A 26,986-nucleotide genomic window follows, 5' to 3' on the forward strand; every position below is an offset into this window, starting at 1 on the left:
TTGATTTTAATTAAAGAATATGAAAATGTGTCTGGTTGTGTCTCATGATTAAAAGAGGCTCCAGTGATTATTATAGACTCTATTTTCATTGACTATTGAAGTGGAAAAATGATTTTATTTAATTTTATTTCCAACTTGATTTTCAAATTTTACCTCCAGGTGTACGCATTACGTAGAAGTCTTCAGATACGCCCTTTTACTATAGATAAACGAAAAAAACGCTGAGAAGTAGTAAACTATAATACTATGCATACTACAAAATGATTTTTATCGTGAAAGTGTATAAATATGTTTATATATATTACAATTAAATGTATCTGATAAGGTGGTCTTAAACTTTTGTTAAGTACTGTAGTATAAAATTTTATTTGGTTTCCAAAAGAAATAATTTAAATGAAATGTAATTTGCTTAAATCTTTTCTATTTCCAATGGGGCTGGAAAGAGAAGCTTTTTCACTCTCTCAATAAATTACCGATTCTATAATAGTTTTCGAATCAAAACAATTTCAATTATGTCAATGTATTAGGTAATTTTGTTAATTCTGAACATATCGTAAATTGTATATTGGGATAAAATGTCAGTAACTGTAGGAAAAGTAACACTAAAACATCCGAGGTTTTCCCCAACCATAAGGTGAATGCTAGGTAGGCCTAATCTACGGCGAATCCTCAGTCTCATTCGCCAAATACCATCTCGCTATCACCAATCTCATCGACGCTAAATAACCTCGTAGTTGATACAGCATCGTTAAATAACCAAATAACCAACCAACACTAAAACATTGGGCACTTCCATTTTCATTAACCAGGAGAGTCAACAGCAACTGTTGAAATTAGATGTCCACTGGCTAAAATAGCCAGGTGAAACACACTAAATGTCCACTATCAGGAGAAAGACATTAAGTCATCAACATCTCTGATTAATTTAATATAAATAACACAAAATAATTAACAATTAGTAATTTTTTTCTGCAAATTATAACCAATATAGATGTATGGTGATACCTGCAAAGCAAATTTGTTGAAATGTTCGTAAATATAGTGGCAAATACAGTTTACATATCAACGAATTATTCAAGCGCCTTTATCTCGAAACTATGATTCCCGACTTAGTGTGTTTCACCTGTAGACCGACGAAATGTCTGTTCTTAAAATCTGAGTGTCTTGTACTGAGAGTCAAGGAGTAAGACCAGATCTCACAATTGCAATGTTCTGTATTTAAATACCAACTTTTTTTTATGTCGGTTGTATTACAATATATGGTAAAATTTCTTTTATATATTTCACACTTACACGTTTTTCACAAATATTCTTTTTTTTTTTTTAATCCCGGCAAAATCTCTATAATTGCCATGTTAATTATTTCAGTTATACGTTTTCTGTTTTTACTTTTTTACCCTTATATGATCGTATTTTAAACCCCACAAGATATAATATAAAACGTCATTTATACATTCCAAATCAATTTTGCTCGAAATTAGATTTGGCGTGAAAGAGTAAGAATGCATGTTCATTGTTAAGATGTAGCTCACTTTGAAAGTCATGGATATTCAACGCTGCCCATGTTTGCCTCCAACAATAATCCTGTGTCCTTTAATTACGCTTTTACTACTTAAGAAACAGTGAAACATTTTGTAACACAACATGATATAACTGAACAAATGACGGAAAAATTATCACAATTTAAGGGCATGATTTATTCCTTAAGAGCAAGTATTCCAAAATAACTTACTTTTTTTTTTTATAAAATGATCACATGTTATTACATGAAGATCACACAGGAAGAATAAGGTAAGTCAATATCGTAAAATTTTCTGGATTGGAATTTGAAATGTAATACACTGCCCCACCTATTTAGTAGAACACATTTGATTTTAAAGAAAGCAGCAAAACTTTACAACATGGTCTATTGTTGTGATGAGAAACACGGCGCACTTTACTACAGATGGGAATATTACTCCCGCTCCTCACTGTCACATTGACATCATGAGGCCTAGTAGAGCATGGCACGGCATTACATTTTGTTCATTAAACAATTATTTTTGGCAATAAACATAGCAAGAATACATCATGAATAGTCTAGGAAGTTAATATTTATGTATAATTTTTTTTTTTTTTTAGAAAATAACCCACTTTTAGCTTTAATAATAGCAGGTAGTATTTACAAATTGTAAAAAACCCTCACAGAGCAAATCATGACATGCTCCAATACACATTTCTATTGCATGGCATTCAGGTGCCTGTAAAGTCTCCATAGAACACCTAAACCATCACTGGACATCCAGCCTCAACAAATCAAGTTGTCACGTATTTAGGATTGTAACAGGATGCCTGTACATGATAGAATATTTTCCATCCCTCTTATGCAAACTCAAATATAACTTCGTCTGAAAACATTATCCTACTCCAGTGCCGATTAACATCTTCCTCTCCAAAAGCAAAGTGGAACAATTCATAGTCGTTAGTAAGATGTTCTTTCATTGCTGTCACTCAAGAGAAGTGTCCTAAATCTTGCAAAATGCCTTATGGCTGTGCGAGATGATACAAGAAACTGGGTATTCACTTTAATGGAAGATCATAATGGGTTCCTTTCTGCTTCTGCAACTACAAAGCAAAGTCCTGTGCAGGAGATGACGCACATCTCCTTCCAAAACCTGTTCGACAGTGTTCAATTCCTGTCCTATGTAACCTCACTCGATGTCGTGCACTGGAATCAGATACTCCAAATCGACAACCTGTCTCAGAAGCTGAGAATCCTATGTACCTCACGAGGGAAAGAAGAGCTTGTTTACAAGCATTATTTGTATGTGCTCTGTTGCCCATTACTTCTCAGAATAATGAAAATAGTTTATTACCATCTTTCCTTATGTCAGTTAATGAGTGTGCATACACTAAATAATCATTATTTATAATAGAAACAGTAATACCAAATTAAAATATATGTGTTGAATACAACAAAACAGCATGCTCAAAATAAGAACAGAAAGAAAGACAATTAAATTTACATCAGATACATCATAATCTTTCAAATGTCACATACACACAAGAATTTTTTTTTTTTTAAATTATGGTTTATTTAATGACACTCACAACTGCAGAGGCTATATCAGCATCACTGGTGTGCCAGAATTTTGTCCCGCAGGAGTTCTTTTACATGACAGTAAATCTACTTACATGAGCTCGTAGCAATTAAACACACAATTGCCATTGACCTGGGCCAGGATCGAACCCGCAACCTCGAGCATAGAAGGCCAGTGCTATACCAACTACACTACCGAGGCCGACTACAAGAAATACAAAAGCCAGTCTCTCGCATAAAAACTATGAAGGTCTGCCTTGTAGTGGACACATTCTGTTCACACATCTCGGTCATGCTTTCTTTTTGTGTGTTTAATATTATCAGTTTTGTTATATTTTTATAATAAGTGAAGTTGTTTTTTAGTTGTAAGATGGCAATTGGCACAAAACATAATAATAATAACTTCATGGCGAAATGCTGTTTCTGTAAGAGTTATTAAATGATTAATGCTTTTCCAGACACATAAAAACAGAATAAGCAAATGCGTGAAGGAAAGATAGAAATTAACGCAAATAAATTCACATAGAGAAATGTTTATATAAAAAAGGCATTTTAAAAATACCAAAATGACAAAGTTAGACTCAAACTCAGGTCTTCTGCATCAGAAAGACATACTTTACTACTGAGCTACATGTGTTGCTTGATAGAGAAAGCAGTTTGCGTTACATGACATTATAGCTGAATCTCATTGGCTTCATTCATGATGCTCAATCGCTTGTAAATCAGGCATTCACCCAAAGTGGAACTAGAAAAATTCATGCTTCAAAAATTTCACCCCCCCTTTTTTTTGTCTATGGTGTACAGAGAGCCATGGACTACTGGATGTGCAGCAGTCTTGTTCACTTTATCCCATAAAGTACTGACACATTACGACGGCTTAGTGTCAAAGGACACTAACTCCAAAAATCGACTTTTTGAGTTATTTATAGTATCATATTGTACAAAGTAGCCTTTATATAGTGTGAAAGTAGGGTGGTTGCACCAATGAATGATCAGATCTAGTAAATGACCATCTTGTAAAAAATGTGTTTAAAATAGGAGTCAGGGCTGCAAAAACCAATCTGAAATTCCGAATTACAGAAGATCAACTATGTTTTGAAATATTCTCTCTCAGTGGTCACTCAGAATCACGTAACTGTGTATAAAATATGACAGTTTTCTTCAGGTGTGCATCAAATGTGCAATCCTGCTTGCACTCCTAATAAGGTAAGACTAATGACAACGATTCATATAGCAGCCTTTTAATGCAATTATTTGTTATTTTTCTTGGATATTAAGCAAGGAATTAATTATATAGGTATTTAAATAATGATTTCAGTAAAAAGGTTAATTCTAACAACAAAGCTGTACAAATAACGTGGGTGGTTATTCACTGGATCTGAATAATGGATCTTCCCCAATGGATGACTACTTTGGTCATTTACTGGTGATATCGTCATATGCGTTATTTTTATTTCTAAGCACGAAATTCAAAATCTGTGACTGTTGTTTCATATGTATGTGGTAGTGAATGACTGAAAAACGAACTTGTACCAGTAAATGACCATGGTCCAAAGTTGGGTGGTCATTCACTGGAGGCTAGAGACATTTACTGGTTCGTATTCAAATGAGTTTAAATTAACAATTGAAATCCTTTAAATTTACTTTTCTGCAAATCAGCCCAAAATGCGCATGAAGGAAATAAAAGAAGAAAACATACAGATGTTTTCAATATAGCGAAGGAGATCTCTATGCAGCTGTAGAATCAACACGTAGAAATAAAATCAGTACCAATACAGCTAGCAAAGAATATAACAATTCCAAAAGCTACTTTAATAAATAAATTACATGGAAAAGTACCATTGGAGCTAAAAATGGGTCCCACAGCTACATTAACGAAAGAAGAGGAAGGCTGGTTAGAAAATTGGATTATTGCTGAAGCCAAATTGGGATTGCCATGCATCCCGACGAAGTTAAAGACTCAGTTCAGAAGGTTATGAAAGACATTAAACGAAATAACCCATTTAATGGTGGTCGCCCAGGGCAAAAATGGCTGGAATTTTTTCTAAAAAGACATCCTTTTGTGACAATAAAGAACACAGAAGTTATATTCAGAGCTTTGGATATCATCCAGAGCAATCCTCTGGTTCCAAATAATCATAGATTTGTAAATATTCAGAGAAATGTTGCAATAGTAGAAGATACTCATGCCAATTTTTTGGTTCCTAATAATAGTGAATCTGTAGATTCTTATAGAAATGCTGCAATGGGTTTTGAAGAATGTTGTGATGGAAATAATGTGGAGAATGGATGTGTTGAAACTAATAGGATTACTGGAAATGGAATCCAAAGTATTATTCCAAGTGATGACCTCGACAAAGAAGTATTATTAATGATATGATTGTTGCAGAACCATCTGAGATTGGAAGTGTTGAAAGTAATATGGAGATTGGAAATGGGATCCAAAGTATCAGTCCAAGCAATGATGTTGATGGAAGTTGTATTAATGAACTAAATGCTACAGGACCATCAAATAATGTGACATCAGAAACTGTCTGAAAAAGTGATTTGCATTGGCCAAAAGTAGAAGACAATAATAATAATAATAATAATGAAATAATATAAAAAGAACCCCTCCTTATGTTCCATTTGCAGTAACTTCTAAAGAGTGGAAAGAGTATCATGATAAAAGAAAAATAAAGGAAGAGAAATAAAACGTGAAGAAACAGCGTAAAGAAGATGTATACGCAAAGGAAAAAAGAGAAAGGAACTACAAAGAAGAGAACTCTGAGACAAACAAAAAATTAAAAAAACTATCTGAGAGCGAAAAAGGTGTAATGTCACTTGTATCGGACACTGATTCAGGAAACATTGACTGTTTGAAAGTAATGTATGGGCCTAGTTCTTAACCTAGTGCTATCACTACATTAGAAGAAGATATCTATCGCAAAAAGTAGTACAGTACGTTATTGTGAAATATAAAGAAACTTATTTTTCAGGGGTAGTGAAGAAAAACGGATAAAACAGGATCAGAAGTGAAAGTTGTGGAAAGATGTGCACTGGATACTTGGAAGTGGCCAAATGAAATTGACCAAATATAGTAAAAACATCATAACATTGTCGCAAAAATTACTACGCTTAAATTAGCATAAAAATATATATTATTTATTCAGTGCTGGAAATAAATTTCTAAATTAAAACTAGGACTAATTGAACAGTTTAATTTTGAGCAATTACTTGTATACATTTTACTACATTATTCTTACAATGTAGCCTCTTGCGAGTAATTATAAAACAAATTTGTACCGATAATGGAAAATCAAACCGGTAACAAGGCCTAGTTATACATTTATATAAAATATTCTTGAATATTAAAAAATTTCTCAAGAAATTTATATTTTTATTCCAGTTCTTAAATTTAATATTACTGGACCGAAAATCATAATAGTAACCACATAATATATAGTACATAATGCTATATCATTGCATAGAGCTCCAAAACACAGTCTATTCCAATTATTCATTTGCCATTTGCGGTCATTCACTAGTGCTCATCTGGTCAACTATTGGAACAATACGGTCATTCACTGGTGATTTTTAAATCATAAAAATATGATGCCATAAATTTAACCAATATGAGAGAAAAATTAAAATTCACTCATTGAATGAGTAGTGCGAGTCTTCAGGAACTAGCGAAGCCTATTACTTATGTCGAATGCCTATTTTTATAAGTGGTTATACTCATAATATTCTTATCAAGGTGCTTAACTGGTCATTCACTAGTGCAACTACCCTAATATGTCTCTACAAATAATAGTTTTATTTTTTTTTGGAGATAGTGTTGTGTTAATTTAGACAGATGCTGAGTGTCAAACAACACTATCTAGACTTAGTTTTCTTTGACAATAACAAATTATAGAATAGAAGAACACTAAGTCGAGATAGTGTTCTTTGTCTTTAAATTTTTAACATTTCTAAGGTTTTATTGGTGACACTGCCTCAGACATACAACCAAGAATGTAATACAATCAGCATACTGTTAATTGTTAGAGAATTGATAATTTTTTAATCAATAGAACAATAGGAATATTAAAAAAAACTACAAATAATGCCCATGGCTTGTCAGTATATCTTTTCATTAATAATCTTCCTCGTATGTAATCGTGAAAACTTTGTAACTAATTCAACAGTTCATAGCATAAATACACGTCAAAAAAATGACTTTCATACTCCATCGGCAAGTCTATTGTGCTATCAAAAAGGAGTGCATTATAAAAATTTTTATAGCCTCCCTATCGATATAAAAAATGAAACTCAAAACAAAAGAATATTTAGGGCCAAATTAAAGAAGTACCTAACTTCTGACGCCTTCTATTCTGTAGGTGAATTTATGACATTCAATAACGCTTCATGAAATTGATACTATAACTATGACTATATTGTAAATCTCGTCTGTATAGATTTCATCTAGACTGTGACTATAAATTAAGACTTTATAATAGTATTACGTTTCTTGACTTATTCAATACTCTAGCTGTGAAGCAACGTATGAATACCATGGAATGTTAATAAATACAATACCAGCATTCTTAAATCAATCCAGTTTGTAAGAAACGCAGCACACTATTGCTCTGATAATTTGATACTCTTTTATTAGAGGTAAGAAATACTCAGGTTAATGGTGAAGTTGGCTTTAGCGACATATAAAATTTCATAAGGAATGAGTGATGAATCTACTAAGAGCATAGGTGTTAGTAGTCCATGTGCAATGCTGGATAACAGGGAAAATCCACAAATCCTTAAACAGTGGAAATAAATTGCTGGTAAAAAAAGTTCTAGACAAAAATTGTACAAAATGTCCCCTTAAATGCAACCTGTCATTTAGTGCTGAAGACAGATATGAAATTCATAAACACTATTGGAATATTGAGAATAATGATTTGAAGCGGCAATTTTAGATGGGCCTTACAGAAGTGAAGGAAATCCAAATCCAAAAAGGATGAATCTAGAGAGCAAAACACCATTTTTTCTGGTGAAAAATAAAGAAAAGATATGGGTTTGCAGGGGTTTTTTCTCGGCATCTTTGATATATCCAACACAATAATAGAACATATTTTGAAAAAAGTGACAATAACATAATGGATACTGATCGAAGAGGAAAGCATGAGCCAGGAGTAAAGAACTCTGAACGTACTTGTGAATATATAGTTAACCACACTGCTCCATTTCCAAAAGTACCATCCAACAAGAGTACAAGAAACAACACTGCAAGAGAATATCTGTCTTGTGATTTAAATTTACAAAAAAAATGTATGAATTATGCAAAGAAAAATTCAGGAATGCTAATGTTCAGGCAGAAAAGCTTTCATATTATCGTCATATTTTCAAAAATAATTTTAATATAGCTTTTCAAAAACCCAGAAAGGATCAATGTGATAAATGTTATACATATGATCACATGTCTGAACGTAAGAAAATAGAGAGAGAGGCAGTTCATCAGTCCCATATTGAAAGGAAGGAAGCAGCTCGTTAAAGAAAAAAAGATTTCAAAATTAGGGCATCAGTAAACGATCTTTACGTTTTTAAATTTGATTTCGTACTGTGTGCTACAGTCCAAATGTTAAAATGGATTGAGTGTTTTATAAACGTAGATTAGCTGCATATAATTTGACCGTAGCCAACAGAACAGCAGAAAATTTTATATGGAGGGAGGGAATTGCAGAAAGGGGAGCTGCAGAGATAGCATCATGTCTCTTTGCTCAAATGAAAAAAACTGCAGAAGGGTAAAAGGTTCTGTTTCATGTCCGATACCTGTGGAGGATAAAACCGAAATGTGCTTATATCAACCATGCTCCTCTATGCTGTGAATGTTTTGGACGTACCTCAAATTGAACATATATATATTTTTTTTTAACCAGGACATTCACAAATGGGCACAGTCCACGCACACATTGAAAAAAAAAAAAAAAAAACAGCAAAATATACAGAAATATTTGATCGATCAGAGTGGTATACTATAGTTTGAGCTGTATCAAAAATGGAAGTGGAACAAAGTGATGTATGATGTAAGAGAAACAAGAAACAAGAAAGTTGACACTAATGGAAACATTGTAAGATGGCTGGATATAGCGTGGTTCCAGTATCGGAAAAGTGACAGGGAACACGTATTTTTAAAATACAACTATGATGAAGAATTCCATAAATTCAAGGTACAGAGGAAGATTACACGTGGATTTAGGCTGGATAATCTTCAACTTAAACCAAAGCATCATGGGGCACTGAAAATATACAAGATTGGAAAATGAAAAATGTATTGCAAGTGTGTAAACAGAACATTATACCAGGAAATTACCTTTTATTTACAACAGTTTAAAAATGGAGATCAGGAAATCGTAGTAGAAGATACTCAAAATGAAGAGCAATGAGTGATTATAAAATTAAAAGGAAATTTTAAATTTTTATATGAGAGGTGTGGATATTGACACTATTCAAAACATAAAATATTGAATCAGATAAAATATAATATATTCAGATTATAATTTTATTCAATGTCATTTAGGGCATAAATTCTGAGTTAAATGTGTATATTTTTTTTTTCATTACGTGCAGACAGACTTTTAAATCAACTGAATTTGTAGGGTTTGCTATTTTTTAAAATAAATTGATCATTAGTTAAATAACTTTTTCGTCCAAACCCTTCATCAGCTGTGGTAAATTAAAGTAACATTAGCAAATATTTTAAAACACTGTTGTTCTAAAATTCAATGTAAAAATGAAGATAACTTTATTATTTTATTATATTATAAATGCACTGTTAAAATTATTATTTCAGATAATAGTATAAATTGATTTAATAATGTTAATATTATGCTTTTATGTTTTATAAATAATATTAACTGATACTTTTATAATAATGTTGATATGTTCTGAGTTTAGATAATGTTTCTTTATAAAGAAGAAGAAATATGATAATTGCTGCTCACCACAATAAGTTAAATTTATTAATTTGCATTGTCAAATAGATCTATAATTTCTAGTTAAAGTGTTTAAATTCAATATTTTGCCATTTATTTTTAACACTATCTACTAAATTGAACGCTTCGTGTTAGTAACAAAGAACACTATCTCCAAAATGTGTTATTTTTTAAGATAATTTTAAATATTTCTAGAAAATATGTATTGTATTCTCTTTAGGGTTATATTCTATATTTATGGTTTAAATTTTATAAACGTATCTCTTAAATTAAAGCAGTACTGGTAACATAAGAAAATGTACACAATTAAACTGTTTTTTGCCTCTCCTATGAAGTTGTGATTTTGGAGTTAGTGTTCTTTGACATTAAGCCGTCGATTAGTACTGACACCAGTACTCTGTTCACTGATGATAAACAACTTTTACAGTTTGTCGCTGGCTACATACAATTTGACCACAAACGAAAAGAGGATATGTGACAAGCAGTGGCATCGGATGAGTATTACATGGGTGTTACTGGTCATTAATCAATACAACTTGGCCTAACCACAATATTAATATAACTTAAGTAAGACTAACTGGTACTATGATAATGTAGACTATTAGTATTGAAGTTTGATTCGATGATTCTTCTGTAAGAAGAGATCTATGATAGAGTCATTGAACATCACTTTTTTTTTCATGTTTAATAGAAGAGATTTTTCTATTGACATCAAGGATAGTCCAGATAGTCTATTCTGTCCTTTAGTATACCTCTGGTAAGTACGTATATGCCGCAGAGCTGAATATGACTTTTCTGATGGAGCACATGTAGCAAGAATTGTTAAAATAAAATTACATAGTTTTATAACTTCTGGTAGAGTTTCGGTGAGTCCAATGGCTCGCAAGTTCAAACTCAGCTCATACACTGACTTGTTAGCACATTCGGGAGAAGAATAGGCCTATATGTATGACAGTTCATTTTTCAATCTCACCATATTAAAGAATGGCCCATAGTTTTGCATCAAGATCTGAAAGGCTTTAACCGGAAACAGTTCTGGAAAGTTTGCATACCTCTCAGAATTTAGCAATGCTAGAAATTCCAGTTTGTCATGTCTGAAAATTTGGCTATCATTTGGCATTTTAATGTATCAACGATTTCATAGAAAAACTGCTAAGAAAGTTTTATTCTCTCTGTCAATCTGATCACATTTCACTTTCTTTGAGCATGATGTCTCAATATTTTCACACAATCTTTCCATCTTAGACCAAAGAGTGTCAATACTGTCACGAAAATTTAAGAGATTGCCTATTTTCTGTTTGCAGTAGCCTACATCGCATATTTTCTTCTGCAAAACACTGAACAAAATTTCAGCTTTCGGAAGAAATGCAGAAAAAATATACAGCAAGCTCTGAAGACTCTGATGATAACCTACTACACATACTTGTGTTTCATTATCCTATTCATAAGTCTTCCATCATCGACTTATAAAACCCCAATAATTCATCTTTAAAAATGAACACCAACCAACCTTGATCCGTAATTCCACCTTGCATTAAATCTGTTGAGACCATAGACTTACTAAATAACCGCTAGACCACTCACTTGCGCTAGTGTTATGCTCCTGAATTGGACAGCCGACAGATGTTTTGATTGAGCTGAATAAGTATGTTCGTTTGTGTGCTGTTTTTAATTGCAGCAATGCACACAGATGTAAAGATAAAGAAGGAAGGAATGTTACATTTCACTGATTAGTTAATCTTTAATTTCTACGACGATTTTTGCTCCATATTATGTTACAGAAGACAAAGTATTGTACTTATACGACTGTTTATGCTTCAGGTTTCCTCTGAGTAAAGATTTCCTTAACCGAAAGTGGATAGGCGCAATCTGCAGAGAGAAATTCTACCCTACAATGAATCATTCAATGTGTTCAATTCATTTCCAAGATAGTTGTTACCTTTCAAACTAGGTTATTACTAGGGAGCGGATTTTTATGTGCTAAAAATTTTAAATATATTAATTTTTTATGTGCTAAAAAGTACAAAAATATTTGCTAAAAATTAAAAAAATATTTTGTTTTAAATATGACAAAAATACCTTACTTAGCTTGAAAAAAAATGTTACTAGGTACTCACCAACCACACTTGAGTCCACACCTGTGGAGTAACGGTCAGCGTGTCTGGCTGCGAAACCAGGTGGCCCGGGTTCGAATCCCGGTCGGGGCAAGTTACCTGGTTGAGGTTTTTTCCGTGGTTTTCCCTCAACCCAATACGAGCAAATGCTGGGTAACTTTCGGTGCTGGACCCCGGACTCATTTCACCGGCATTATCACCTTCATATCATTCAGACGCTAAATAACCTAGATGTTGATACAGCGTCGTAAAATAACCCAATAAAATAAAATAAAAAAAACACACTTGAGTGCTAGTAGTTGGCCGAGAATTGCAGTGAACAACAAAGGTCATCTCCAAATTCTCCATCAGAAATGGATGCCCATTATCTCCGAACAACGACTTATACTGTGAAAACGATCTTTACACATCACAGGATGTCAGACGTGCATATTTAAAGAGAGGAATGTCACAAACATAAACACCGTCAATTTCACCTACAGGCACACCCTCCAATATTTGAGCAAATTTACACATTTTTTTATATCCACTGTTTTTCCCAAACACATTCTGGAATTTGTCCCTTAGTACTTGTACTTCTGACCCTGGTAGCGAGTCATTTCATTTCCAAGGCACGCACCTCCCTGTTTCAGACAACAGCTTTTTGGATGTTTCGAGTTTTTATGGTGTCACACAAAAAGCTTAGATTTGCTAATAGGAAAGCCAAATAGTTTTTTAAATAACCATCTTTCAGTATATCTTGAAGGATATATATTTTTTTTTATTGGGTTATTTTACGACGCTGTATCAACATCTAGGTTATTTAGCGTCTGAATGATATGAAGGTGATAATGCTGGTGAAATGAATCCGGGGTCCAGCACCGAAAGTTACCCAGCATTTGCTCGTATTGGGTTGAGGAAAAACCCCGGAAAAAACCTCAACCAGGTAACTTGCCCCGACCGGGATTCGAACCCGGGCCACCTGGTTTCACAGCCAGACGCGCTGACCGTTACTCCACAGGTGTGGACTTGAAGGATATCGATTGACGAAGTCCGATAACAGGGAATCACAACAAGATGTAGGCCCTATTGCCTTACTTGATGGGCATGAGCGAGAGGCGAGAGGTGAGAGATTTGTTTAAATTAAATAATGTTTATACCCGAGCTCTTATCTGTTGTGTTTCACAAAAAAACGTGGAATGAAATCATCTTCAGCAACAATAAACATTCCTAATTATGTGTTGCAAGATCTCTCCTCCTTGTCCATGTTAATTTATTCTCTAATAATAACACTGATATGCTGCCTAGCAGTTCTCAGAACTTGAGATGATACTATTACGAAAATGGATACACCACACAGCGCTTAGAAACACGAAGCAACCAAGAATTCTTAAAAAAAGATAACATACTTCTGAGTGATATAATTGATTTAGTTTTAAAATATTTAAAAGTTCTTGTAAAAAAATTATTTCAGTAAAAAATCTCCAAGATTTATGTATTTATAACAAATTTCCTGAAAATATGTATTTACATAATTTTTTTGGGAAAATATGTGTTTTTATGTGAAATAAAATTCGGGTTTTAAACTTGAAACTTCATGTTCGGAATGTTTAACTTTGTTAATTGTGTTTCATCACACGCAAAAGAATATTTAATTACATAAGAATCCGCTTCTTAATTATTACCACATAGGCCTATATTGTTTTTATCATTCATCCACTTCATATCCTTCATTTTCTGCAAACAGCTCTTGTTTCAGTGCATACATGAATAATTATTTGCCGAATTTAATGATACAGAAACTGTATAAATTATAAAAAGTTAATTTCTTAACACTACTGATTGAAAGTAACTCTAGTCTTAGTTACGGATTAATGAAACAGTTTCTACCACTACCACTATCACTATTATTATTATTATTATTATTATTATTATTATTATTATTATTATTATTATGCTTTTTTATTTCATACAGCAGTTTAACCTACAGATTAAATTAAAAAGTAGACATTAATAGTTCCTATGAAAATGATGCAAGCCTGACAGCTAGAGGGTATCTCAATTTAGGCTGGATTCTCCAAATTTCCTGGATGAATCCCGATAAAGCGAGGCAGGATTGATAAAAATCCTGATTTGATAGATAATAGCCTAGAACGTAATTTAAACAAAATAGTCTGCATTTCCTATTTTCCGATATTTTTATTTATATATCAACTCAAATGGTAACATTGTAAACATAGAGATAACCCGCGGAAATTTTGTAAGTCTATGAGGTAACCCAGCTGATTGCCGTAAGGCAACTCTACTCGCAAGATAATAGCTCCCCTAGTTCTACAGCTTGTTGATTAATCCGTTTCAGTACCTGGTTGCTGTTCTTGCAATTCATAAACATTGTGTATTTTAGGTGTGTTGAGTGGCAAAAAAATAGCGCTTTGATATTGTATTTTACATTAATAACAGACACATACAATTGCTGCATTTTATAGTTCAGTGAACTATGTTTAAACATGGATTCATCATCAGATGTACTGCTGCAGTACCGGTTCCGAAAAAGAAAAGTTGCAAAGTTAATTTAGTAGTGAATGGTTAAAACATATTCGTGGTTAATAAAACAAAAAATTATTAGCCTGTAGTATTCACTGTACTATGTGTCCTTCGTATTTTAGTGGCGAATATTACATTAAAAGCACGCGAATACTACTTCGCAGAAAACAACTATAAATCTCTTTGATAAAGTGATCATAAATCTAATGTCTTAAGTTAGCTTCTGATATCCCAATTTCCCTCGCAGAAAACCTAGCAACTCTGCCGAAAGCAGACACACATTATTAAAGGTATATCGCAAAGGAAGTATTATTGTTCCTGTAAACAAAAACATTTAGTTTTCAGATACGCAATACAAAAGGTATTCAAATAGTGGTTTCGAAATTCCGAACAAATGGCGGCTTTCCGCTGCTTCAATTTTGGAACATATTTCTCACTTCTCCGCTACAGTGTGGTAGGGGCTTGGTTGGGACACTATTTTGACTTCACGATCAAGAACCTTTGTTCTTTTGATGATTTTATGAAGAATGAAGAAAGCCCTGACACAGTCTGAAAAATATCATACACTCTTTAATACAGTTCACTGACTTACCTAAATCAAAATTTAGTCTGTGGGGACAACAATGGACAAATATTAATTGCCCATACTTATTCTTCACAAGAGCCTGCAGGCTTCCATGTTCACCTGACATGACTGGGGTCGCATCATATATTTGTGCAATCAACTGGTCCTTACATTGAATTCTTCTATGTGGTCAAATAAGGTTTGGGCCAGTCGAACTGCATTGCAGTCATTCCTTTCATTTGAAAAACCTACAAATCTTTCCTCAACATTTCCATTTGTGCTAATATACCAAAAAATGGTAGAAAATTGGATTTATTTGAAATGTCAGTCATCTCATCCATAACAATGGCAACAAAACTACGACCCTCAATTTATTTTTTTAATTTTCTTTATCATAGAACGAGATATTATATGCAGTCAATTAAATCAGTTTGAATGTCATTTAACATTCCAGAAAAGACAACAGCAGTTTGCAGGTAATTGTATAATTTGTCGTCACTTTCTGCAAGCAAATCCAATAGTTCCACGTAATTTCCTTTGTTATTAGAATCAGTGGACTCATCATTGCCTCTTAATGGCAATTCTTGCTGTGCTAAGAAGCATGTAGCACTTATTAGAGTTATTCCATGCAAAACAGTGGGTCGAAAACATTAATAATCCAAAGTTTGTTAATTTTTATATATTTTGATCTGAATATGGTATATGCAAACCACATGCAATATGGTATCTTCAAGTGCAGTAGTTTCCCTGTTACAGAGGTTGAAATATGGAGGCTCCTGCTTACATGATTATGCTTAATATTTTATACTACACACCGGCAGAATAACATCTACACATCTATTATATTTTTAAATAGGAGGATATACAAATGTACTTAATTTTGGTGGAATTTGAAAAATTGTTGCCAAAGAAAATTAATAAAACATTTTTTAGCACGGTAATATAAAATGCAGCATACCAATTTTAATGATTTTATTCAAAATAATTATATATCATGCCATCTTGAACCTGTCAAAGCTTCAGGACGGAGTGTTTAACATGAAGCTGAAAAAAAATTTAAAACAACTCACTGGAAAGCAGTCTGGCATGATCTAACCTCCCCCCTTTCACTGCTGCACGTACTGCTGGAAACCTGTTTGCACCTGCATGCAGCAAGTGTCTTGCAATGGATTTCCATTTCTCTAGGTATCTCTGATGAACTTGAGAATGTCTTGATGGTTATTTTTCCATTAATGAGCACAACACAATGAGTGTTTCATGTACCAGGAACTGTCCTTAAACCAAAGAATCATTTAGAGTTTAGGAATTCTGCTTCAATATCATGTTCTTTGCTGGTCATGTAACAGAAATTAATTCCTGAAACATTAGCATTCGCCCATTTGTACACTTCAAAAGGAATATTTATCAAAGTTTCCTGGAGACTCACACATGCCACTAACCTCTTTAGTGTCTCACCCACACCATCACAAGGGCCATTGCCGTGGTTTGTCGCCAAAAAAAAAAAAATCTGCTGGCACTTGAAAATGCCCTTCATGGTGAAGTATGTTTGTAAAATTGTTCCTGGTTTTTTTCCTGCCCTGCAGCTCCGTCACTGAAGTAGTATATTTTATTAACATGTGTGAATATCTGTTTTAAGTGTGATATCAACTTCTTTTGGAAGAGATGCACTGCTGCAGTGTCATGTACCAAATATTTCAAAATTACTGCGAAGCAAATGCTATTTAAATCATTTTCGTTTTATAGTAAATAACAAAACTGTTGTTTGATAATTGCTCCAATGACAGCCCTGAATGGCATCCTGAATTATAAAACTGTAATTTTCAAAGTAATCGCCAATGACAATGAACTCTCCCTTTTTTATCGGATTTTTTAAATAATTTAAATAGTTTGATTGGGCCTTTGCAACAAAGTTGTGTGATTTGAATTTTTAAGACTGATCATAAAGTTATGGACAAAATTGTCTGGTGAAGTTTTAACCAAAGTCATTTGAGCTCTGTTATAGTAGTCCATTTCTTGTATACAGTAATTTCTTTGATTAAATTTTCTTCTAATAATGACGTTAATATTTCTGATACACTTATATTTTCAGAACACGCTTCACATTTATTCATGTAACAATTTGGTGAGGGGTCACTGCACATCATTCTTTGTATCCAATCACTAGGGGTCACTGCACAATATTCTTCGTATCCAATCACTATTCTGGTAACGAGTTGTCATTTTTGTTTTGAAGGCTCATAAACATTAATTTTATATTTTCACATATTATGCAAACACAAACATTGTGTATTCCCGGTGCTCCTGGCAATATGCGATTTTTTGGTCGCAAAGATGCAAACAGTGAAAATCCTATTTTACTATTTCGATGCCTGATTTTTCTTCTCATGAATTTCACCATAAGCTCTATCCTTTTCTAATCAAATGAGGTTGCCACATTTCCATAAAACATATAGTACCGGTAATTGATAAAAACACGGGAATATATAGTTAAGTACAGAATTTGAAGCTGCATCTGTTGGCATTAATGAAAAATGTCTTACGTAGTAATTAAGGGTTAAAATGTCAATATAATGAAAATTTACCCCACATGCAAAATCTTTCACACAAAACATATCACGTCATAAATCCCTCAGGCCTATTAAATCCGTTAGAAACTTTTCATTTTTACTCTTGGTAAATAAACATTCACTCTTCATGTACGTAAGTTTAAATCTAGATTTGTATGATAAGAAAATGCAGAAGGTCTCTTTCTTTTCAGTCATAGCCAGAAATTTTTATAAAAAAACACGAAAAATTCAGCCAGCAAAAAACTTTTTTGGTCTTGACTGGTGCAAGGGGTCAAAGTGGGAGAAATGTCCTTTGAAGTCTATATTCATTTAGTTCTAGGATGATTTGGGAAAGGGTGGATATCTGTTCTGTTTCGTTCTGACATGCTGTGTTAGCTCAAGGTTGCAGCTATCGTATAACATACACATTTGGTAATCACGGAGTTATACATTTTAATCTTGAGACGATCACGTGCATTGACGATCATTAGTAACTTTTATAGTGTAATATATCCAATTATATACAAGTGAGGAGAGTAATTTTATATGTGTGTGTGCATGTGTGTGCGTTTGCATGTGCGCGTGTGCTTGGAGTTTCTTAAAATAAAACTTGTGCAAGATAAAATAAGATATAGGCCTATAAGATATCAGAGTGTAAAATGGATTCTCAAATTACGAAGAAACATTCCATAGGTAAGCTTAGGGGGAAGGAACGCAGCATTGTTATGAACGTCCTGGACTATTTTTTAAAAACAATGAATGTGAGTAGCTCGGTTAGAGAAACTGCTAATGCGACAGGTTATTCTGAGTGAACAATATATGCTATAAGGAAGGAACTAAAACAGGGTCCTTTGCGAACTCTCTCCAAGAAAAAAACAAAAAAAAGGAAGGACAGAAGAAAATCACGAGACAAATTAAATATATTGTGCAGACTGGGGTACGTCGAGTGGTTCATTCTCTTTTATTTGCAAACATACCTCCGACATTGAACGTAATTCTGACAAAGGTAAGTGAAGACAATTCTTTGCCACAATTTTCCAGAACTACGTTGTATCATTTCTTGCATGACATGGACTTAAGGTACCTAAGAAGAGGCAATAAAGCTGCTTTCATCGAAACCAATGAAATTATTACTTGGAGGCACATATACTTGCGGGAGATAAAACGTTTAAGGGCACAAAATAAACCTATAATTTACACAGATGAATCTTGAGTAAATGTCAGTCTGGATTTAACTTTAATTTTTAGATATTTAATGTGTAGTTATGACGTTTCGCGTAAGTCACTCTTGCGCGCAATTATAGTTGCGACGTTCCGCTTAAGCCACTCTTCCGCGCACTCTTCTGCAGTTGACGTCGCAACAAGGCACTCCATAAGTGCTGTACTGCAATTTAAGGTCCGAATACTCTATACAGTCACTTTTCTCTTACCAACACTATAAGTATGTCTTTCCAATCCGAAAGCATTAAAACATCACAATTTGTTCCACCCACTTTCCTTCACTTTGGGCATGTTGAAACTTTAAAGAACAAAACCAAACTGAATGTTAATTTTTATCATGGTGCTGGTTAATCAAATCACTCCCCAAACTGACATCGCACCAGTGTGTAATATCTCTTATCACGTGGTGTTTCTGTCACTCCACATGCGACCTTGACGTGTCTCCACATTTCAAGCAATATTAGCCCTTATGCGCCAAATACTTCTGTTTATAGGATCCGCATTTTTTAAGATTCCGCAATGAAACTTGAAACATACTCCAAAATCATAAAGATTTTCATACAGAATAAAAATAAAACAAAAATAAGTGCTGTATTCAGAAACATTTTTTTTTTTGTAATTATTTTCACAACTAAAGATAACATTAATCATAAACAAATCAAATGTAATGACACCATTATTTTTGTACCTTCATTATAGTATTTCATTTGTTTCCTAAACATAACCAATACTCCTAGAATGTTTTTTTTTTTTTTTCATAGACTTTATAAACTTTAGGTCTCAGATTTTAAATGCTCTTTGAGATTGTGATATAAATGATATGAGTGTCATATTATTTATTAGGGTATTCATTATATGGGTAAACATACACCACAAAATAAAAAATATTGGAAATGTGCCTTACCAAACTTCAAAATTTATATGAAATGACCCATTAGGCATTATATGAAGTATATTTTTCTTTTTCACAATACTATTGTTTGACTGAATTTTTAAATGCTTTGCTTAATGAAAAATCCATTCTAGCCTTGCCAAATCTAGCCAAGGAACATGTTGCTGGAATATGCTGCTTCGAAATTTCGTAACGTCGCGAACAATTCTAAAACTGTCCACATTCTCAATGCTATTTTTTTGTCCATGCATTTTTTTAGGTGAAAACAGAAGACACGGCTCACCAACAGAAAAGTTTGGACAATCTTGTACATCCACATAACCGAAGGTAATCCAATCAATCAATCAATAAATCAATCAAAGGACATTATGGAGCATTCCACTTTGTTTTGTCTTTTGCTAGTTTCTCTCAGCTGATAATTCCCATTTCCATGCATTCCTTTAGAATTATCTGATACATTAAAATGTAGATCACATCCACAAGATGGTTTGATTTTAAATTATAATATTTTCTCTACAGGCAAGCTCATAATGTAACAGCATGCTAACAGGGCCATTGACTAGGAGTTACATTTAGATCTAAATGTAACCTGGTCTATGCTCCACTCGCACTTTTACTGTCAAGTCAAGCGGTGACAGGACACCTTAGTAGGCATTACATTAACTCTGCTATTGTTTGCCTTTGGTCGCATTGTCTGCAGTAGTCAATGTCTTCTACTGATTTGCCTGTTACACTGTCCCTTGCCAGTAACAATTTTCGCCATTGACGTTGCATAGTCTATTGAACAGCAGCCAGCAAAAATTCTGTTCTTTTGTTGTTGTGTACTCAACTGTCTGAAGACAGGTTGAAACCTCGTGACATCAATAAGGCATTACTCGCGAGACAACTAAGCCAAGAGTTAATGGGATAGTGTGGCCATTCCTTTCCTTCTCCACTGCATACATCGCTGTCTAGTAACATATTATGCTAATCAGACTGAGATGTACACAAACAATTATTGTTCTTCCTCTGACACATACCGCCAAGTGAGTGTACTGCTTGATAATAGATATACATATGTCAGAACCTCAATCAGAGAACTGTTTTTTTGTATTATATTCTTTTTTAACTAACAGCGGGCTCAATAAAATAATGTTAATGAAATATTAGAGTAATGAAAACTGCAATGATTGTATTTTGTTTAATATTATATTAATTTTTTAACTAATGGTGGGCTCATTAAAATAATGTTAATGAATTATTATAAATAAAAATAAATTCCCATCAAGCAGCAGGCAGGAGTACAGAGACCCTGGGATATTTGCTGACTACAGGAGGAAAGAAAGGGAAGGCCGTAAGACTGTAAGAAGTAGAGGGGGGAGAAGTGGTATAGACTCATGGAGAAAGTTGGTAGTGATGTCACCACAAGGTCACGGTATGAGTAAAGTGTGTCAAGAGTGTGAGAGCGATAACAGAGGCATTTATGGTGTCAGCAAGAGGGAAAAAAGTAACGTCAGTCAACAGCTGGCATAGGTTAAGGAGCACAGAAAGACGACAGGGGGAAAAAAAAAAGGGTTAGCGATAAGAAGAGGAAGTACAGATAAGGTAAATAGAGCAGATAGTGAATATCGAACAGGGATTAGCAAGGACAAGCCATCTTATAATCTAAGAAAATGGTGTGTTAGTGGAATGAAGGATTAGTTAAGAAGTGTCTAGTGAAATGTAGATGAGTAGTGATTAAATATCAAGAGTAGTTCATGATTATTTTATTTAAATAGTGGGCAAAGAGTTGTATGTACTGTAAAGATGGTAAGAGTAGATGAGCAAAAAGTAAGGTTTAGCCTAGATAGGTATAAGTAGGGATGAAGAGGTAATATAGACACATGTAAAGGCAATAATAGAGTGTAACTAAGATTATTATGTATTATATAGTACAAGAGTGATATAAGGACGAGTTAATAACAGAATCATGTAATAAATAGGGACTGCAGAAATAGTACAGGAAATTGTTATGAAGTGTTATGACTAGGAAATAGAATAAGATAGGATTAAAATGTAAGAAGGGTTAGATAATAAATGTAGAAATATAGTGAATAACAAGTGTAGTGAATGGACATGCAGGACATAGTGGATGAAATTGAAATTAATATACCTCTTATTAGAGTTGTTAATAAGAGGATTTTTGTTGAATTTGCATCTGCTTTAACACCAAGACTTGGAATTGTTCATGAACGAAGTATGTCAGCAGCTGTGATGATAATTAGGATAAACAAAGAAAGTGATGAATATGCATTGGTCACTAAAAGTTTGGTAGTGTAAAAGTTGTAAATAGTGTAAGAACGGGACTGCTGGTCCGAATACAGAAATATGAAGGGCCAGCAGGACTAGCATGATTAGTGCAGGAGTAAACCATATCATCATATCACATTAGAGATAATAAAAACTTCAATGATTGTATTTTGTTTAGTATTACCAGTACTGGTTACATGGACACCATGCCCTTGATGAGAAGAAATTAAGATTAATATTACTGACACAATACACTCTATCAACAAAGCTGGTATGAGAATGTATCCCATATAGAATGTTACTACAATTCAGCTGTCAGAAGAAATGTTGAATGACCATGTAAAAGATGGCGTGATCAACTGTAAATCAAGGAGATGGAACAGCCTAATGGTGGCGGCAGCGGTGGCGGTGGTGGCAAAAACAACAATGAATGATGAGATGATGAGGACAAAGACGACAAGTGGTCATGTGGGCAACATTAGTTTATGTGAAGTATTTAAAAATATAAAAGGTTCCAAAAATTATACAAATCATAACAAATTCTGAAAATGCTCAAACAAGTGTATGGAGAAGAATCCATAGTCTGTAGAGTAGTGTATGTGTATAAGTAATGAACGTTTCACGTGGGTTCTTCACCACATAATGAATGACTTCAAACACAGGCTATTCTTCAGCATTAAAAAATCTTTCAGGATTGGTTCTAGTAATTGTAACAATGCTAGAAACAGAAAAATGCATCACAGCTGGTGGAGATTATTTTGACGGCAAATACACAAAACCTGCCTCTACTAGTCTTCAGTATTCAAAGTAGTAATCATAGTCCATGAAATTGATTCTAACACATATAATGAAAATAAAAGATAAAAATTACCATCACTCAAATCAGAATCTTCAGAACTGTTTTGTCGTCTTCTTCTTCTACGTCTTCGTCCTCTAAGTCTCTGTAAATGTTTAGACTTCTTTTTCTTGGTAACAGCTTTTGCTTCTTGACTATTATTTTTTCCTGCTGAACTACATCCATTTACAATAGCCACAGTATCCTGAGTAGCACAGGATTGACCTGAGGGTTCACCGTTGTTCAGAGTATGAGTGGGTAAAGGAACATTACTATTGCTTTCTCCTGCTGACTGAGTAGAGTTAAGTTCCAGTGAATAAGTTGTGGTTGGAGGTGAAGCAAAAGATGTAAAGGACATGTTAAAAACTGAATCTTGTACATGATGGATTACTTGCTGGACTAGTTGTGAAAACATAGCTAATGTGAAGGCAACTACAGCTGTTAGTTGTGAAGAACCTGAAAAAAAGATAACAAAATATCAAAGAAAAGTTTTGTACGCATTTTGCAATAAGGACACTTAAGAGCATTTATTGTATTAATTTCTCAGATGTCATAGTAAAGCTGCAATGTCAAAAACAGCATCACTAGACTATAATACTCCAGAAAGGAGCATCAATAAAGGATATTTACAGTGTTGCTACACCCTCAACAACCTATATTTGAGAAAAATGTGCAAGTTAGGGAATTTATGAAACATGAAAGTGTCTTCATTTTTGCCAAAAAATAACATAGTGGAATGTGTGTTGATAAAATACTGTTGGGAAGCACGTTAATAAATAGAATAAATTAAAAAGAATACAAAATAAATAAATCCGCATATAGAAAAATAAAACATGAATATTAAATATATCTAAAATTAAGATTTTTACTTTATGAGAATTTTTTCAATTGAAATCAATTGGTTGATTTACATTTCCATAATCCTCCTCAATCTTTGTAAAAGTAAGAAGAAAGTCTAACCCAAAACAATAGTGTATCTTTTATACAGCTTACTACAACTTTTTCATCACATGTGCAACGGAGTAAAGCCAAACCATGCAACACTACTGTCCAACCTAGTGGTTATGTCGCTGGTCGTCAAAAAGGAGGAAATCACATGACGCTTACTTAACGAAGCACAAAGTATTTCAAGAGGTTGTATAATATTACGTAGATTTCTAATTCTGTACAGCAAATATTTTCATATATCTTGATTACACAACTTTTAACACTATTCGGAATATATAATTTATTTCTTTCATGTGTTAAAACTAAATTACGTTGTTGACTAGTTTCAGCCTGTTGTAGGCTATCCTCAGAATTGGGTGGTCCTGGTTTTTGTGCCTTCTGATTGTGCTTTCTGTGGGAGTGTGTTTATGTAGTGTAATGTGGAATCAAAAAGTGTGTGTGTTCTGAAATTGAGTTGTGTGTTGAAGACTTCATGGGAATGTGTTTTTGTGTGCCTGTATATTTCGTATTGTTAAACAATAACAGATAGTAGAGATATAGCTAACGCATTTAATAAACACTATTCAAACTCTCACAGATTACATCCCAATACCAAAAAAAACTGACAAATTTATCAAAAGAGAATTACATAAAAATAATTAAAAAAATATTACTACAGTAGTAATATTACAAAACCTGACATATTTCATCAAAATTTTACTTCCAAAGAATTAACTATAGCTATACAAAATTTAAAAACCAAGAACTCTCCTGGCCCCGACAACATTCATTCCGAATTTTTTAAACATCTGGGGGAAAAAGCCAAGTCTGTACTTTCATCCATTTTCAATTTATCAGGGAACACCTCAATTCCTGCAGCTTGGAAAAAAGCAATCATTGTACCAATTCACAAAAAAGGGAAACCTGCTCATGATGTTAGTAGTTATCGACCCACAGCACTATTAAGTATGATAGCAAAAACTATGAAGTCAATGATCTCCAACAGATTAAATTGGTATTTAGAATCCCAAAATCTTTTATCACCAAGACAAGCCGGCTTTCGACAACTACACTCTACCAATGAACAAGCCAAGAAAGAAAAGACAGTTTTAACAAGAAAGAAGATACCTTGGCAATATTTATTGACTTTCAGTTAGCATATGACTCTGTTTGGAGAAATAAATTATTACTAAAACTCCAGAAATTAGGTATCTCCAGCAATATGTTCAGATGGATATCAGAATTCCTTAGTCAAAGATTCATTGCTATTAAATTCAATAACTCACTTTCTAGTTACAGACAAACATATTGAGGTCTACCTCAGGGCACTGTCCTCAGCACAACTTTATTCAATATTTATATAAATGACTTACCCTCCCTATTAGAGGAATCAAACATGAAAACAGCACTATTTGTAGATGAAATAGTTTTGTGAACTTCCGGATCTTACTGACATAGAGACAAAATTCAAAATTCTGCTCTTAAAGCTCTAAATCAACTACATGAATGGAATACATCAAATTTGATGACACTCAATTTAAGCAAAAGTAACTACCAAATATTTTCACTTGGTAAAAAAGAAAGAAAATTCAATATCCAATACAATGGCCAACACCTTCCTAGGACTTATGAATCCAAATATCTTGGAGTTATTTTCGATAGTAAGTTAACATGGAGCAACCATTTGAAATACATTTCTGAAAAAGCTCGTAAAAGATTCTCCCTTCTAAAAAGACTAGCAGGAAAGAAATGGGGATGCTCTAGAAGTACTTTGAACACTACATACAAAATGTTTATACAGCCATTGCTGACATACTGCGGAAAAATTTTAATTACTTCACTTTTCATAAACTAAACAGAATATGTTCAAAACCAAGCTCTCAGGCTCATTACTGGTGGAATAAAAACAACTCCAATAGATTCTATGAGATTCCTCACTAATATTAACAGCATCAAAATGACAATAGAAGAAAAAGCACTGATTCAATATGAAAAACTTATCAGATTACCAGGAAACAATTGGCATTCATGCAGTCCTCTCTGTAGAGTAAAAACTAAAAAAAAGTTTCATATCCATGGTTCAAGAATTAAAACAGAAAATCAATATCCCGAATTTAAAAGAAAACTTACAAATTAAACCAAACCCTTTAACTCTATTAAATATAGAGTACAATCTAAATTTAACAGAAGAAATACTGAAATCAGAAATAAAAACTGAAATAATAAAACAATTGTCTTTAGAGACAATTAATATTAGGTACACTCCACAAAACTGGAGAAATCATTGCAATAAGTGAAAGTCTCAGGAATCTTCTATGCCACATCAATAAATATAAGAATGCAGTTATATTGTCAGACTCCAAAGCAGCTATTCTATCAATAGTCTCTAAACACACACTTTCATCTCAAACAGCAGAAATAACTAAAATGCTCTCTCAATTAATATCACTCAATAAAAGAATTGTATTCCAATGGATACCATCCCATTGTGGAATCCTGGGAAACGAGAATGCGGATGCTTTAGCAAAGAAGGGCAGCACTGCTACTTACAGACCTGTTACTAAATCTACGTATTACTCTGTGAAAAGATTTATTAAATCTACATACTTAGACTTCAACAAACAAAATTTGATAACATATTCTCAAGGGAAAAAATGGAACTCTCTGCATCATAATTCACAGTTAATTCCCGATTTACCACGAAAATCGTCTGTAGCTGCATTTAGATTGGCAACAGGCCATGAATGTTTGGCCAAACACCTGCATAGAATTGGAATATATCAGTCCGCTAACTGCCCATTGTGCAACTCAAACCAAGCAATGGATTCGGAACACCTCAAAATCTGTGCTTCATTGGCTGACCATGATAATATTGTGAAGCCACGTCTGGAGTCGAACACGCGTCTGGCAGAAGGGAGGGAGCACGAGAAGGCAGGCGCGAGGAGAGAAGAGAGAAAGCTGCGAGATGCTGGCAGCTGTGTGCGGGGAGAGAGGAAGGCCAGCACTAGGGCGCGGTGTGTGGCGAAGGGTGAGGGGGAGAAAACCGACTGCGACGGACGTAAA

General features: G+C 33.7%; 1 protein-coding gene across 4 annotated transcripts in view; it reads right to left on the minus strand.

Annotated features, from left to right (window-relative positions):
* Window positions 1-26,986, minus strand: part of Smg5 (Smg5 nonsense mediated mRNA decay factor) — a 535,039-nt gene that overhangs the window by 369,824 nt on the left and 138,229 nt on the right. For 3 of the 4 annotated variants that reach the window (XM_069823860.1, XM_069823859.1, XM_069823862.1), the window contains exon 8: window positions 23,033-23,452. The exons of the other annotated variant lie outside the window; for it this stretch is intronic. In XM_069823860.1, coding sequence (XP_069679961.1) covers window positions 23,033-23,452 — 420 coding nt within the window. The remainder of the gene's footprint in view (window positions 1-23,032; window positions 23,453-26,986) is intronic. 4 annotated transcript variants of the gene reach the window in all.

Source organism: Periplaneta americana, chromosome 4, assembly GCF_040183065.1.
Source record: "Periplaneta americana isolate PAMFEO1 chromosome 4, P.americana_PAMFEO1_priV1, whole genome shotgun sequence".
In the NCBI taxonomy this organism is placed as follows: Eukaryota; Metazoa; Arthropoda; class Insecta; order Blattodea; family Blattidae; genus Periplaneta; species Periplaneta americana.